This window comes from Plecotus auritus, assembly GCF_963455305.1.
Source record: "Plecotus auritus genome assembly, chromosome: 7".
NCBI classification, from domain to species: Eukaryota; Metazoa; Chordata; class Mammalia; order Chiroptera; family Vespertilionidae; genus Plecotus; species Plecotus auritus.
This window is the reverse complement of record NC_137774.1, coordinates 20,131,323-20,143,504: the sequence shown is the minus strand read 5'-3', so window position 1 is coordinate 20,143,504 and position 12,182 is coordinate 20,131,323. Positions and strand designations below refer to the sequence as shown.

The 12,182-nt window shown below is 57.3% G+C and overlaps 2 protein-coding genes across 8 annotated transcripts in view; one reads left to right on the top strand and one right to left on the bottom strand.

The window, feature by feature from the left end:
* The window catches only part of MAP3K3 (mitogen-activated protein kinase kinase kinase 3), a 60,609-nt gene extending 54,824 nt beyond the window's left edge, over positions 1–5,785 (top strand). For 2 of the 3 annotated variants that reach the window (XM_080681943.1, XM_080681942.1), the window contains exons 12-16: positions 135–283; positions 927–1,058; positions 1,543–1,672; positions 2,005–2,182; positions 3,051–5,785. In XM_080681943.1, coding sequence (XP_080538069.1) covers positions 135–283; positions 927–1,058; positions 1,543–1,672; positions 2,005–2,182; positions 3,051–3,279 — 818 coding nt within the window. In that variant the 3' untranslated portion in view covers positions 3,280–5,785. The remainder of the gene's footprint in view (positions 1–134; positions 284–926; positions 1,059–1,542; positions 1,673–2,004; positions 2,183–3,050) is intronic. The other variant, XM_080681941.1, reaches the window with a different exon arrangement.
* Positions 5,786–7,089: 1,304 nt separating this feature from the next.
* Positions 7,090–9,492, bottom strand: LIMD2 (LIM domain containing 2). 5 transcript variants are annotated; one of them, XM_080682524.1, is made up of 5 exons: positions 9,337–9,492; positions 8,439–8,592; positions 8,263–8,307; positions 8,047–8,186; positions 7,090–7,973 (listed from the first exon to the last, which is right to left on the bottom strand). In XM_080682524.1, the coding sequence occupies exons 2-5, from the start codon at positions 8,538–8,540 to the stop codon at positions 7,814–7,816; spliced, it is 447 nt and encodes a 148-aa protein (XP_080538650.1). In that variant the 5' UTR covers positions 8,541–8,592; positions 9,337–9,492; the 3' UTR covers positions 7,090–7,813. The 5 variants fall into 5 exon arrangements, with proteins under 5 accessions (XP_080538650.1, XP_080538651.1, XP_080538653.1 ...); XM_080682525.1 differs by having other exon boundaries at positions 9,348–9,492; XM_080682527.1 differs by having other exon boundaries at positions 8,499–8,592; positions 9,348–9,483.
* Between the last annotated feature and the right edge of the window lie 2,690 nt (positions 9,493–12,182).

Sequence of the window (12,182 nt, the reverse complement as noted above, 5' to 3'; positions counted from 1 at the left end):
ATGCAGTCAGTTGTAATAGTGCCAGGTGATGGGGGACGCAGCCAAAGGTCCCATATAGAGCCTCTGGGGAATCAGGGAGGACATCAATAAATAATGTGCACAGACTAAAGCTCTTTCCTTCTGTTCTCCTGTAGCTCCAAGTGCCCCCATCAATTGGCGCCGGGGGAAGCTCCTGGGCCAGGGTGCCTTCGGCAGGGTCTATTTGTGTTATGACGTGGATACAGGACGTGAACTTGCTTCCAAGCAGGTCCAATTTGATCCAGACAGTCCTGAGACAAGCAAGGTACTATCTTCCCCATGGTCTGACTTCCAGTTCCACCCTCTCATCCAAATACCTGTCTTTATTGCACAGGCTAATTGCTTAAAAGCTACAGGTTGTTTCCTCCATTATTCTTCCTCTCACGTTCCCTTGCTGTCCACTGTGGCCCTGGCCATGGAGTGAAGGGACTGTGGTCCAAAGAGCACCAGCACCCCAAGGAAGGATTGGATATGAGGAACTGAGTTGATGCCAAAGTACTAAGCAACCCAAAATGAGAGTGCCACCAAGAGTAGCACATGCCTTATCAAATGATGTCTCTTTCAGCCCAGGAAGGAGCCTGTCTTCATAGTTCAGCTTTGGGTGTGGCCTACACTCCAATCTGAGTGGATAAATACATGAGTTACCTAAAGTACAGCAGTTACCAACCACCCACAACACCTTCTCCCACCCCACTGTTTTCCTATTGCCTGTGTTGGAGTGCCACCATTCAAAGGGTTGCCCTGCACTGAGGCCAACAGCCAGACAGTTGAGAGTCCCCCGTTTCTCCAGCTAAAGTTCCCAAGGCAGATAGACCCCTCTGAGGACACTGACTAGGGCAAGCTGAGCTGATCCCAGGCAGGCAGACCAGGGCCCTGAGAGCTGAGGTGACCACTGGCCTCTCCCCTAGGAGGTGAGTGCTCTGGAGTGTGAGATCCAGTTGCTGAAAAACTTGCAGCACGAGCGCATTGTGCAGTACTACGGCTGTCTGCGGGACCGCGCTGAGAAGACTCTGACCATCTTCATGGAGTACATGCCGGGGGTATGTGCCCCTTGATGTGTGTGAGACACACACAAGAGAGGGCCTGGGGTTCGGGGCTGTAGAAGGGATCCCTTTGACATGGGTCTGATCCCCTGAAACTCCAGAGGCTCACAGGAGAAGGTGAGGTGACAGCAGGATGTGTAGTCAAGAAGGGCCTGCCTGTGGTCACAGTGATGGTGTGGGTGAGAAATGCAACCAGGCCACCCTCACCTGAGGCTTCCAGGATGGCTGCACTGTCCACTAAGGACTGCCTTTGCCTGGAGCAGTGGGACCTCCTTCTGGATTTGAGTCGTACATTGCTTGAGGGAAAGACTGTCTCAGACTTTTCTCCAAGTTGCCCAGCAGTCCCTAGCAAAGCATCTGGTACATTGCAAGTGGGGATTGGATGAATCACTTCTTTGCTGCAGTGCTGGGGGCTAGAAATAGCCTTGCCCCTCTCCTGCCACCTTCCTGCAGTGACTCCCTCTGACTTCTGTGGCTGTAGGGCTCAGTGAAAGACCAGTTGAAGGCCTACGGAGCCCTGACAGAGAGTGTGACCCGAAAATATACCCGGCAGATCCTGGAGGGCATGTCTTACCTGCACAGCAACATGATCGTTCACCGGGACATCAAGGGTGAGTAGGGGCAGGCCATGGGATCCCCAAGACCTGGTTGCTTAACCATTTTCAAACTTTGAAAAGTAGGACCCTAACTGCTTTCTTGGGGAATTGGTGTGAAGATCAGTTGAGCCATTTGGAAAAATATTACAGAATAAAGTGCTCAGCAATGTTGACCATGACAATGATCATTTCGTGCTGTAGGGCTGAGGCTGTTTGCCCTGTGCAATTCACATCTAATTCATGGTAGCCCCATCCTCCCAGCAGCCCTGGGACCTGGGAGGGAGGGAAAGAGGGAGGAAAAAGGCCTGAGGGTTCAGGGTTGCAGGCTCTGCCCTTTCATGCCTTAGGAGCCAACATCCTCCGAGACTCTGCCGGGAATGTGAAGCTGGGGGACTTTGGGGCCAGCAAGCGCCTGCAGACCATCTGCATGTCGGGCCCGGGTATGCGCTCGGTCACCGGCACACCCTACTGGATGAGCCCTGAGGTGATCAGTGGCGAAGGCTACGGAAGGAAAGCAGATGTGTGGTGAGCACTACGAACATGCTGGGACCCCATCTCCCTGTCTGGGCTCTTGTGGCCCCAACTTACAAATGAGCTTTGGGCTCTCTGGTGTGGTGGGAGGGAGGGAGGGAAGGAGTGTCCGCCTCTTGCCAACTAGATCAGGATACAGAGGTGGCGGTATGTCTTAACTCCAAATAACAAATGTTATTGCTGGGAACTTATGCTGTGGGAAACATCCCTGATGTTTGCTAAAATAAAGAGGTTCGATCCATTCTGAGGGCCTGGATCAGCCCTAAACACTAGCAGGCATTTTCCTAATGCTCAGACAGCTTGCGTTTGCTCCCCTTAACTTCCATGTCCATCCTCTGAAATGGCCTGGAAGGCTCTTCCTATTGGAACATTGTTTTTTATGCCATTAGGCTCATTTGTAAAGCAGGCACATTTGTTACAGCAGCAATAGAAAACTAATATAGTTATCTTGGAGCTCTTTCTGTCCATACCAAGTGGTTCTCTTCCCCAATCTCAAGTATCCAAGTGGGTATACGTTGATGAAGCTGTATGAATAAGGCTGATAGTTTTTTGAATCCTCTTCTGGCATTGGGGACTCACTTTAGCAGTGGTCGCCAACTGGTGGTCCGTGAGGTCCGAAAGGTTGGCGACCGCTGGTTTAAGGAAACCTTTGGAGCAGCCATCACCAACCGGTGGTCTGGGGACCACTGGTGGTCTGTGAGGTCTGAAAGTTTGGTGACTGCTGCTCTATAGGGTGTTGATCCTCACCTTGGCCCATTCTGCCTCAGTGTGTTCTGAGAAAAGCACCTCCTTTCACAACAGTGGGCAGGGCAGCTGGGTGCCTAGGATGGCCAAGAGGTGACATGGGGTTCTCTCTCTTCAGGAGCCTGGGCTGCACTGTGGTAGAAATGCTGACAGAGAAACCACCTTGGGCAGAGTATGAAGCCATGGCCGCCATTTTCAAGATTGCCACGCAGCCCACCAATCCTCAGCTGCCCTCCCACATCTCTGAGCACGGTCGGGACTTCCTGAGGCGCATTTTTGTGGAGGCCCGACAGAGACCTTCGGCCGAAGAGCTGCTCACACACCACTTTGCACAGCTTGTGTACTGAGCTCTCAAGGCCGCGCTGCTGCCAGCTGCCCCTGCTGCAGGGCAAGGGGCTGCTATGGGACTCAGCAAAGTTGCTGCTTCTCCCAGGCAAGGCTGTGGACCATGGAACTACAGCCCAGCCAGCATTTGTCTGTGCCCCTTCTGCCACTGGGGCTCAGAACCAGGATGGGGTGGCTGCAGCCTCAAGGACTGGAAGCCCCCAGCCTGCCAGACCTGAGAGCTCCAGCCTCATAAGCTCAGCATGGAGGGAAAGGGGCTAGGAACAGTGTGCAAGGTGCCATGGTCTCCACCCTTGGCGCTGTGTCCTGACGCTGCAATCAGCTCCAGAGCCCTGTGTCTGGGGCACAAGGTGGACACGAGGGTCCGAATAGTGTTACTTTCATTCAGAGTGTTATTTTGTTTCTCCTTCCCATGTCTGGAGATCACCAGGGCATCTCTGGGCTGGATGAGCCCACCCAAGCCTGAGGTAAAGCCCAGCGTCCTGCAGCCAATGGAAGGCAGAGGCCTGGGCTGCACTCCCCCTGGAGCCCCCAGGTCAGCTTTGCCAGTCCCTTCCTTACCAAAGATGAATGAAGCAATGTTATGCTGCCTTATTCGGGGAAGGAGGACCCATCCTACCTGCCCTGTGACCCTGCCTTCCCAAGCAGGGGCCTGAGATGTGGAACTGCCCACTTAAGGGGCAGTTTTGTCAATGCAATTGTCTGTTTTACAAGTTGGAGTCACTCTTATGCTGTACCCAGTTTCTGAACTGGAAACTGTATCCCCCCTGGGTTCTGAGTCCCCCTGCTGTGGGCCCAGGCCTTGGGCTGGATTGGAAAGAGCTGAAGGTAATGGCCTTTGTGCTCCTGGCCTGGCATCTGTTCCCCCACTGCAGCGGACAGGAAGATGGACAGCACACTGAGAGCTTCTGATCCAGCTGGCCACCTGGCCCTGAGCAGGCCACTTAGGCTAGCCAGGGGAGTTGTATCAGGCTGTCTGTGAGTATGACCCTGCTAGGCCAGAGCCCTCTCCAACTGGTAGAAGGGAGAGCCCCTGTAATGCCACCAACCATGTCTAAAACCACCAGCTCTGTTCCTCCTTGGCCCGCCTTGCCCATCCTCATGAGGTCTCACCCTCTTTCCCTTCTTGCTCCTCCCTGGGGGGAGGAATGGCATCAGGGGTCTGGGAGCCAGGATCTCCAAGCAGCTTAGAGTTGGCCTTATTTACCTCAGCCTGGGCGCTAGTCCTTTCTTCTGGCCCCTCCCCTCCAAAATGTGCCTATTGCTAGAGCTCCTCCCTCTCAACACCCAGTTTCCTTGGGGGTTGTCATTAAAGAAAAAAAAAAGCCAGTGCCCAGGGATGGGTGTCTCCAGGGAGCTGAGGATTAGCGCCAGGCAGCTCATTGCCAGCCATGCCCACTTCCCTGTGGGCACCAGAACAAGCCAAAGCCTTCGTTGTATGTTGACGATGCACTTTTATGAATGTAGTTTCTATCGCTGTTTTTAGCCTTTTCACATCATGTAATGTGAGGCCTTGTACTTGTTAATTTATATCTCAGATCATATTTGGTGGTTTATATATATCACTTCTAGACTGTTACAGGTGATGGACGCCTCAAGAGACAGAAAAATGAAAGCAGGTTTTGCAGGAATGTGTTGCACGGTGCCAGTTTGGCCTGGGCCCATTTCCATCCTTTTCTCCCAGGGGTCTTTGTCAGGCACCCCCAGCCCGGCCCTAAGACAGCAAGCATATGCTCCTGCCTCCACCTCGGCCCTTGCCCAGGGTGGGGACCAGCCCCTCATCTCGACCAAAGCTGCGTAGTGGCAGCTCGGCCTCTCCACGACCCTGTCCTGATGGCTCCACCACTCTTCTTGGGCCCACGCCCCTGTCCTGTCTCCATTTTCCAAGAGGAAACGGAGTATGTGCAGTGCCTGAGCTGACAAGATGAGACGACTCTGTGTCCCAGGTTCAGGCTCTCACAGAGCCCCCGCTCCCCCCACCCCAGGGTCTTACCTCACAGGGAATGTGTTTTTAAAAATTAATTTGCAAACAAGCCAACAAGCCATGCACTCAAAACAAAACAAAAAAAAACAAGACCCTGATATTTGTGCCAAAAATGTGGACATGCTGGCTCAGCATCCTCAGGACCAAGCTATTGCTTAATTTTAATTTATTATTAAATAATCCAGATGAAAAGTTGTGGGCTTAGAACGGCCTTGGCCCAAAGGTTCTGAAGGGCAATTCCCAGCAACTCCAGGTTGCTGTGGGAAGGGCTTTGTGCCATTTGCTCATCATTCCGTGGGGTGTCAGCCTTGGCCAACCCAACAGAGGCCAGAGCTGGGGAGTCTGCCCTCTGCCACCTTCCTGCCCCTCCCACCCACCTCAGCTCTGTGTCTGTGTCTGAATTGTGGATCGTGCAGAAGAACCTGCAGCCATAGTTATTTGACTATATCTTGACCGAGGGCTTGCAGAGCAAAGCCAGGCCAGTGTCGTGCATTACTTAAAATAAAAAGGGATCATTTATACCCAAGGGGTCCGGTGACAGTGCTTTTGGTTGAACGTGGAGGGAGCAGGTGTTTGCCTGGGAGGTGCCAGGCATAGTGCCTATTAACAAATTTGGGCCCCTGGGTAGAGAACTTGACTCCAAGAGGGGGTCCTGGGATGGGATGACTTGGCTGGTACCACTGCTAGCTGAGATGGCACCTCCCCTTCTCTCTCCCAGGAGCTCTGCTGAGGGCAGTTCTGTGAGGGCTGATTTACCGACATGGCACTGTCAGTTCCCATTGTCACCAGTGGCTGGGTTCCCAGCACCTTTATGGCATCTAGTAGTCTTCCCAGCCCAGGGATCTTCCCTCAGTCCCATCCTTTCAAGGCAGGAATCAGGTGCCTCCAGGAGCCATCTCTCTGGTGTCTCCCCCTGGTCTATGCGGCTGTTGCTTAGCTCTGGGCAGGGAGAGACCATCCTTGTCCCCATCTAAAGTTTCTGATGCAGAAGTCGGGCCTGCCTTGAGTGAGGCTCTCAGAGGACCTATTCTGCTTACTGAGTGTTAGCTCTGCTGCTTCAAGGAGCAAAGTCTACTTCAGCACAACACAGTGGCCCATCTGCCACCAGAGCTTGAGGCCTCACTCTCTACCCTGTCCTATGGGCATGAGGCCACTTAAGAATTTGTATTATATGGGGCAGTGGCAGCAAGTCCCCAGGAGCCTGTCCTCTTGCTCTACCAACTTACATAGCTCACAGGCAATTTGGGGAAATTGGGACAGCTGGGTCTGGGGTGGGACAACCCAGACTTCTTGCCTCTATTCTGTTGGGGGTGGGGGTCCTCCAAGTTTGCCTTGTTTGTTGTCCCTCAGAGGGGGCAGGAAAGCTGTTTGGACTACCTGGGACAGTGACCATGGCTGCCCTCCTCATTGGAGCTTGAAAAAGCAGGGTGAGATCTGCTGATTCTCTCCATCCCTTACTGATTCCAGGACAAAAGGGGCCCAGACCAGGGCTCAGCAGAAGGGTTCTGCTTTATACCCCAACTTATTGAAGTGCAGTGAAGCCAGGCACCATCACGCACTGATGGCCTGACCCTCTTAACCAACACCAAGGATGAAGGACAAAGGAGTTTGTTATAAATCCCAAGTGGTTTGACAGCATGGAGACCTGGCTGGGAAGAGGACACCCTTTTTCTCAGGCTGACTGGTATTTCTGATACCCATCACTGTCCCCCATCAAAGGCCAGATGTGCTGTGGGTTGGCCCTGCCCTCCCCCCCTTCACCTTTGCATGATGAATCTGTGTCCCTGTCCCCCTCCCCCCCAGCCAATCAGACCACATAATACAGAGTCAGGATCTGTTGAAACATGTTTAAAACATGGTTGATCACAAGTCAGAACCGGCAGAAACGAGAAGAGGAAGGGAGTGTGGCCCCCGCCAGACTCTGTGGCTCTCAGCCTGGCAGGTGCTTTAGCTTCTGCTTCTTGATATGTGCGGGTGGTGTGCGATGGTCCCAAGCCCCACTGGGGCATGCCCTGCCATGGCTTGCAGGGAAGGGCAGGGCTGCTCCACTTTCCCTCTCCTCCCCCACAGAGCCCTGGGGGGCATTCTGTGCTGCCCAGCAGAGGCACTCTGGCTCTCCTTCCTCCAAAGTCTCCATGGCTCAGAACCAGGCTAAGGACAGAGGTAGATGGGGAGACAAAGGGGCCACACAGGGCCCCAGGTGGCAGTGAGGGAGCTTAGGACCCTGAGGGGCATGCTGACTCCTTGCTGGAGAAAAGGCACCTAGATAAGGAAGTTGGGCTTGGGGGCCTCCCAGGGAGCCAGGGGGTGAGGTGGGATAGGATGAAAGAAGCAGGAAGCAGGGTGGTGAGCAACCCCCAACCCTGGTTCCCAAATCCCCACCCACTGAGGGAGAATGAAGGAATCCTGGAGCAGAGCCCTGCCCCCATAACCCTCTGCTGGAGCAAGGTAGCCTCATCCCCTTCCCACCCTGTCTCCCCATGTGAGCCCAGGTCCAATCTCTTCTCCACACTTCCCACTGTCCTGCTCCAGGCCCTCATCAGGGAATGGCCTTAGGCTGTCTTGGTGCTGGGGTCCACCTCCTTGTGGGCCCAGAGCTCCTTGTGCTGCTTCCGGCCGAAGCCCTCATCGTAGTTGCCTTTGCTCTTAAACAGCTGCTGAAAGTGGGGTTTGCAGTAAAATTCCCCATGCAGTGCCGCGTAATTGCCCAGGCTGCAGAAGTAGAACAATTGTGGTCAGGTCGGGTCAGGGCTGGAAGGCGGGCAGGGGCAGGGCAAGGGCGCACCTCAGTTTGGAGTGACAGTGCTTGCAGCAGAAGCAAGAGTTGTGGAAAATGAGCTTGTCTGCCACCAGCCTCTCCATGGGGTACACGGTCTTCTGGCAGGAAGCACAGGTTTCTTTCACCTGGGCCCGCAGGCTGAAGGACTGTTGGAGAGAGACTCAGCCAGGAGTCTGACCAGCGCCCATCCCTTCCTCCCCAACACCACTCCCAGGGTCCTACCTTGGAGCGCTGAACAGTGCTGGGGCCACCGCCGCCTTTGGCTTCCTGAGGGAGAGGGCCAGTCAGGGCAGGGGCAGCTGAGAGATGCCCCAGACTTTCACTGGGGTCATCAGCCCAGATCCCAGGGGCACTCGAGGGGGGAGGGGCAAGGGTGGTAGGCAAACACCGCTCCTCACCCCTTCATCCCCAGGCCAGACACCTGCCCGGGGTGTCCTCCCACCCGGCTGGTCACCTACATGAGAGGGGGTGGCCGGGGCGGCTCCTGCAGCCTGGAACATGGCTGATTGGAAGTGATCGTGGCTGGGGTAGGGACGCGGCACCCGCTGGGTTCTGCAAGGGGAAGTCGGTAGGTCAGGCCCCACAAGCCCTTCCCCAGCCTGCAGGGTGGGGGTGTTTACAGGCAAGGGGGGTGGGGGGCTGTGGTTGGGACTTTCCCTAAGTCATTTCCTGTTGCTCTGGGTCTTGCCACTTCCGCCCCTCACCCACCTCCCCCTTCTCCCGCCAGCCCCCCACGCTGCCCTGGGGGCAGGGGTTCCTGAGTGGAACCATGTGTTGGGGCATGTATAGAGCGGCTGAGGAGGGGGCTGCGCACAGCCGTCGTGAGCGCCTTGCGGAGAGGGACCCATCTGGGGTGGGAGTCGGGGTGGGGGTGAGGGAGGTCAGGAGAGGGCGGGCCGGGCAGGGCTGAGGGACATCGCGCTGCCCTGGCCTGACCCCAGCCCGACGCTGCCCAGCGCAGGGCCGAAGCGCCGAGGCCGCTGGCACCCCCAGTCCCTGGACAGCGCTCTCTGGCCAGGCCATCTGCGCGCCCTGTTTCTCGGCCCCCAGACCCGCGTGGATGCGACCCCACACCCGGGACCCCGCGGGCCCACCCGAGGGGAATTTGGCCCCATCCCCGCCCGGCGACTTGTCCTGGAGGCCGGCTGCTAGCCTCGGGGCCCCGGGCGAGAGCGACGGGCGGAAGGGCTCCGCGTCGGGACCCCGGAGCGGCGGCCCCCACAGCCCCCACCTAGGCGCCCGGTTTGCGAGCTGGTTGCAGACCCCACCCTCCGGCTGCCCGCCCGTATGTCTCACCGGGTCCCCACCTAGGCCGCGGGGCGGGGGTCGGTCTCTGGGTGGCGCTTCAAGCGCGAGGTGGGCGCGGGCGCGAGCTGCCGCCACTCGCCTGTGGTCCCCGGGCGACCGCCGCCGCCGCCGCCACCGCCACCGCCTTATCGCAGCGCCGCCCCCGCCGGCCCCCGCCTCGCGCCCGCCCATTGGCTCCGCCGCACCCGGAGCCGCCTCCGGAGCCCCAGCGCCGCCGCCGACCACCTCTGCGCTTTGTCTTCCCTCGCTCGCCGTCCCCGCCTTTGTCTGCCCCCCCGCTCCGCACCCCGCCCCCTCGCGGGCCCCGCGCTCGCCAGCCTTGCGAACCCGGGCGCCCCGTCGGCCCGCTCCGGGCGGAGGCAGGGACAGAGCCCGAGGCCGCGTGCCTCGGGGTGGGGACGAGTTCAGGCTGAGACGCTGGGGTCGCGGGACAAATGGCGCTCCGGCGAGGCCCCTGTGGCGGAAAAGGCGAACCGGGCTTCACCTGGGCCTTTTGGTGCCTGGGTTTCCCCTAGTTGGCTCCGAGGGTGCAGGCCCGGCTGCCCGTTTCCGGCCGGCGCTCCGTGGGCCCTGTATCCTGACAGACCCCGCGGGGGCCGCCCCGGGTCCCGCGGCTCCCACGCCTCCTCGGGCCACGGAGTCCTCCTGCCGCCAGGGGCAGCCCCGCGCGCCTGCTCGGCCGCCGGGAAAGATGACAGCGGTGGCCGGGCACGCGGTCTCGCCAGCCCGGCCTCCAGGCTGCGAGGTACAGCCGGCGCCGCAGGGAGGGCCTCGGGACCTCTGTTCAAATCACCTTCCCCCGCCCCCTCGCCGCGGGATCGGCCTGCACGAAGGCCCTAGGCACCGTCTCCTGCGACCCCCAAGACAAGGGGCCCGGAAGCGACTGCCTTTAGTATCCCACAACATTCGTCCTCGGAAGTCTGGCGTTTCTGTGGCCAGATTTTGTGGGATTAGTCACCCCCTGGCCCTTAAACTGTTCATGGGTATCTTTCCGAGCCAGGTTTCCTGCCATCAGGTTCTCAAAGGGGCCGTAAAGATTTAAAAAGGGCGAAGCCCTCCCGGACATAAGGAACAGGGCTGGGCTGCAGTAGGCTGTCAGATGTCAGGGCACCCCCTTCAGGGGAAGAGATCTCCATCCTTAAGACAAGCAAACCTCGGTGCACCCAAACCTCATTTAATACAAGGGAGCGAGGCCTGAAGATTTGAAGTGTTTGGTCCAAGTAATACAGCTGGTGAAGCAGGCTGGGTGAAGCCAGGCCTCCTGACCCCGGCTCTTTACTCCCTGCCCCTCATGCCAAGCCGGCGGACCCCTGCTCCAGCCCACAGCGCAGGTCTGAAGCAGGCACCCACGAGGTAGGTGACCGTCCCTCAGCTGTGCGGGAGACGTGCCCCGGATGGACCTTTGCTGGGAGGGCGGGGTCCTGCGGGCACAGGGGCTGCAGAGCTCTGTCTGACACCAGGCTGCACGCTGTTTCACGAAGCACAGCCCTAAACATAGCTCGTTCCCACACTGTAGGAATAGAACCCGAGCGGCCCACACACTTGTCAGGGAGCACACGCAGCGCCTCCGCACCTGGCAGGGGAGGGCGAGGCAGCAGGCTTCCCCGGCCCCCAGCTGCTCTCTTGGCTCACTCAGCAGCCCACGCCCACGGCCCACGCCGCGCTTCACTTTTCTCCTCTCCAGAGGGTTTGTGTTTGGGTTGAGCTGCAGGCCTGAGGACTCCCTGGATGGATGAGAAACTTCTAAAACTGTTCATGTGTATCTTTCCGAGCCAGGTTTCCTGCCATCAGGTTCTCAAAGGGGCCGTAAAGATTTAAAAAGGGTGAAGCCCTCCGGGACATAAGGAACAGGGCTGGGCTGCAGTTGGGAAGGTCAGGTGGGCTTGACCCTGAGGCCCCCTTGCCCTGCCCAGGTCCAATCTGTGGGCTGAACTGCAGGGAGCTGCTGAAGTCAGCAGTTAGGCTTAAGAATGAGCTGACAAGCAAGGTGAAGAAAGCAGTTTACAAAGAAAACCAGCTGATAATGATGTTAGGAAAGGGGAACTTGAGGTTTAAAGAAGAAATAAAGAGCTGGGCAGGGGAGAGAAGGGTTGGAAATAAATGTGACCTGACCTTCTCACACACTCCATTGCCGGCCTCCCCACCCCACCTCATGGTTGGGGTCATTCCTTCACATCCACCCCTGTAACTGCCAAAGGAAGAGGTTTTTTCTTTTTTAAACCGATGTTACCATAGCGGAGGAAAGGGAGAGCATTTGATGCTGCAAAGCGGCTTCAGGGAAGAGGGAGGGGCGCTTCCTTAATCTGACATTTGAAGGGCCTCACCCAGTGTGGGGCACCGCACCCCTGAGGGGCTGGCTGGGGGGAAGGTGCCCAGCTGGTGCACATGCAGGCTGAGAAGCACCATGAAAAGCCAGGTTAGAATCACCCCCTGGCCCGGCCTCTCTGGCTGCCAGCCAGGATGACAGGGCAGGGGGCTGGGCTGGTTCTTAGGTTACCTGCTCTTTGGGTATTAGTTCCAGTGGTAAGGAGACACTACAAGTCATGTTACAAAATAACCCCCTCCACCTCCTTACCTGCCAAAGGTGAGCGTCCTTAGTCTGGACTCCTGGTGGTCCTACCCTCAGAGGGGCTGGTCTCCAGCACCTAGTCCTTTCCAGCCCCGAAGTGTTTAGATGGCCACAGGCTAAAATTAACAGTCTCTAATTTTCAGATAGTTAGACAAAAATCTATTACGGGTTGTAAAAAAAATTGGTGTGTTGTGAGGCTATCTGCTAATGAAAAGTCACAGCTGTGCTTCCGTAAGCACTCTGGGACCGCTCTCGGATGGCAGGG